This window comes from Sinocyclocheilus anshuiensis, unplaced genomic scaffold (genome assembly GCF_001515605.1).
Source record: "Sinocyclocheilus anshuiensis isolate Anshui unplaced genomic scaffold, SAMN03320099.WGS_v1.1 scaffold338, whole genome shotgun sequence".
Classification (NCBI taxonomy): domain Eukaryota; kingdom Metazoa; phylum Chordata; class Actinopteri; order Cypriniformes; family Cyprinidae; genus Sinocyclocheilus; species Sinocyclocheilus anshuiensis.
In genome coordinates, this window is record NW_015542339.1 from 293,083 (window position 1) to 295,935 (window position 2,853).

Below are 2,853 nucleotides of genomic sequence, written 5' to 3' on the forward strand. Positions count from 1 at the left end.
TAGACTGCTGTCACTTTAAGAGCTGCTCAGATCCAATATACTGTTACACATTAGTCTCAGCCTCAGACGATATGGCCAAAAATGTATCACAATATATATATTTTTTTTTCACATTAGTCGATATTATCACAATAAATGTAAAATGTTTATTTCTTTCAAGTTTAAAGGCAGACTTTTGATCCAATGTGAAAGTTGTAAAAACCAGATGGTTAATTGTGGTTTTAAACTATTCTTTATGGTCAGAACATGACAAGCACTTTGTTTTTGAATTCTTTACACTTTTCCAGTCATTTTTCCTTAAAATAAATATCTTAATAGAAAAAATAATAATTTCTTAGTTCTGTATGTTCCAGTAATGAGTAATATTGTTTCAAATCAAGAAACAAGTTTGTGTTGCCTGATATTAATAATATAAAAAAAAATAGTCTCTTAGAAATACACATTTGATAGTAGCTTGAGTTTGGATGCAGATGCAGATTTATGTTCATTATTAAAATCAGTAATATCTGTAAAAAAATTATAGCAATCTAAATGTTATATGGTGAAATTTAATTATTCTGACTGAGGTGTTTTTTTAACCATTGTTCTTCCATATTAGCACACATTTAAATCATGAGTTAAAACCACAAATATAGCACCTCAATACCATGGTAAAAATGTAATATGGCTTGTAGGTATTTATGAAAAACAGTAGTCTAAATACACTTATAAATGCATAAACGCTATAGCTTAATCACAAAAAATACTGTAATTATATTCCATTACTCCTCCTTCAATACATTTAATACACATCTAAATTAATAATATTCAACATGAATACCCACATTTCTGACACAATACAGTGCAGTTAGTGCTACTACAGTAAATCCATGGTAAATGATGGCGATTTGTAGATTAAAAAGTCTTCTGACTATCGTTGTGCACAGTGTTTCTGCTGTTTGTCAGCGCTGTTTCATCTGCTTGTAAAGTTATTTGTGTTCCTCGCTGAATTCCAGCGCTTAACACTGGATCACACAGCGCTGTTCAGTGGTCACATGACTGACTCATCAGCGAGTAACGCGTGAAGCTCACACTGCGCCGCAGTTTGAACTTTGATCCGAGCGGATAAACGCTTCGAGTGGCGCGCTCCAAATGACTAGCGCTTTTTCATTCCGCCTTTGCCGCAAACATTATATCGAACATTTATCGAACCCTTGTTATCATTTATCGAGGAGATTTATATCGTGCGATAATTATCATTATCGATTTATCGCCCAGCCCTCCTAAGTCACGCCCATGAACCGTTGGCTGAATGTCTGATGCATATCGCACACAAAATTGGAAAAACTTCAGGAGTTTTGAAGTCGTCATCGGATTGGTTGAATTCTACAGGATTCCCAGATGTGTGTGTCGCGTTCTTTGACGTTCTGCCTGGAAACAAAGATGCCGTGATGCCAAACCCCCTCATGGAAGAAGAAATCTGTCGTGTTTACAACTGTGACAATGAGCGCTTATTAGGATCAACTAAATGCTGGATTTTCAAAAGTACGTGAAATATTTAAAGTTCGCACCATAGAATCTTTAAAATATGTCCAAGAGTTTTACACACCGGTCTGTTCTTATGGGGACATTTCCACACCCCTAAGCATGACGCGGCACAAAAAAAAAATTAAATCGGTTGACAAATTTCTACCGGTTAATCGTGTCTACCAGTATATCACCCACCCCTATGTCTTTGAAATAAAAGGTTTCTATTATGTGCCGACGTGAATGCACAAGCTGGTTAAAAATAAAGTGCAATGCACTCGATTTTTTTACATTTTTCAAAAGAAAATGTGACAAATTCCCATGCAAAACGTGTGTTTTTAGCACTTTTCCAGAACAAGAACACACTGAAGAGCTCAGTTTACCTCCACTTTGTCTCGAGCATCTTGTTGAGCATCTCGCAGTTGTCTAGATTTGTCTCCACAGGTCTCTCTCTTAGAGGACAACTAGAGGAGGGAATCACAGCATCTTTAAATTATCAGCAACAAAACATTCTACAGTGTTAATGCAAATGTATTTACTGTTTGATAGTGTGTACTGATGCGTGTACCTCGTCCAGTTTGGCCCGGGTCTCGTTGAGCTCCTGGTTGTAGATGGTGTACTCTAGAGCTCTTCTCATTTTGTCCCACTTCTGGTACTGAGCCAGTTCCTCTTTCTCATCCTCCAGAGTGTGCAGACGCTCCTCGATGTACTTTAGCAGCTCATTAATCTTCTCTCGCTTGCCCTCTGTACACACACGCACAAGAACAAACTGCACATCACAAACCTTTGACCATAAAAAAACAACAGTAAAGCATCTACTGCAGTGTTGCCTGCACTGCTTTAGTGATTCATTCAAGTGATTTGGTTTCACAAAATAACACAAGGACAACCAGTTTTCTTATTCGATAGGCTATATTTCCAGATTGGAAATGATAAATGGTATTTTCACTTTGATGATGACACATTTGAATAGAAACACATCAGTGAAGGGTCTACCTGTTTCCTTCATGAGCGAGATACTCTCCTCTTTGCGCTCATCGTAGACTCTGGTGCCGGCCACCTCTCTGAGCAGCTTCAGACGCTGAGAGTCAGGCGCTGTTGCCATCTGATTGATCTATTTTCATGTTTCGGACAGTAAAATGAGTGTAACAAAGTGAGCAAACTCATTTAGAATGTGTAGCAGCAACAGCATTAGCACCACTTCACTCCCAAGAGCCACGTTCTTGTTTGTAAACGAGCATTAATGTTAAAGGGTTAGTTCACCCAAAAATGAAAATTCTGTCATTAATTACTCACCCTCATGTCGTTTCAAACCTGTAAGACCTTCGTTCATCTTCGGAACACAAA

At 37.7% G+C, this 2,853-nt stretch overlaps 1 protein-coding gene across 1 annotated transcript in view; it reads right to left on the bottom strand.

Annotated features, from left to right (window-relative positions):
- The window catches only part of LOC107691193 (structural maintenance of chromosomes protein 3-like), a 20,208-nt gene that overhangs the window by 14,724 nt on the left and 2,631 nt on the right, over positions 1-2,853 (bottom strand). The window contains exons 8-10 of the mRNA XM_016489689.1: positions 2,503-2,620; positions 2,075-2,250; positions 1,890-1,970 (exon numbers count right to left, since the gene is read on the bottom strand). Coding sequence (XP_016345175.1) covers positions 1,890-1,970; positions 2,075-2,250; positions 2,503-2,620 — 375 coding nt within the window. The remainder of the gene's footprint in view (positions 1-1,889; positions 1,971-2,074; positions 2,251-2,502; positions 2,621-2,853) is intronic.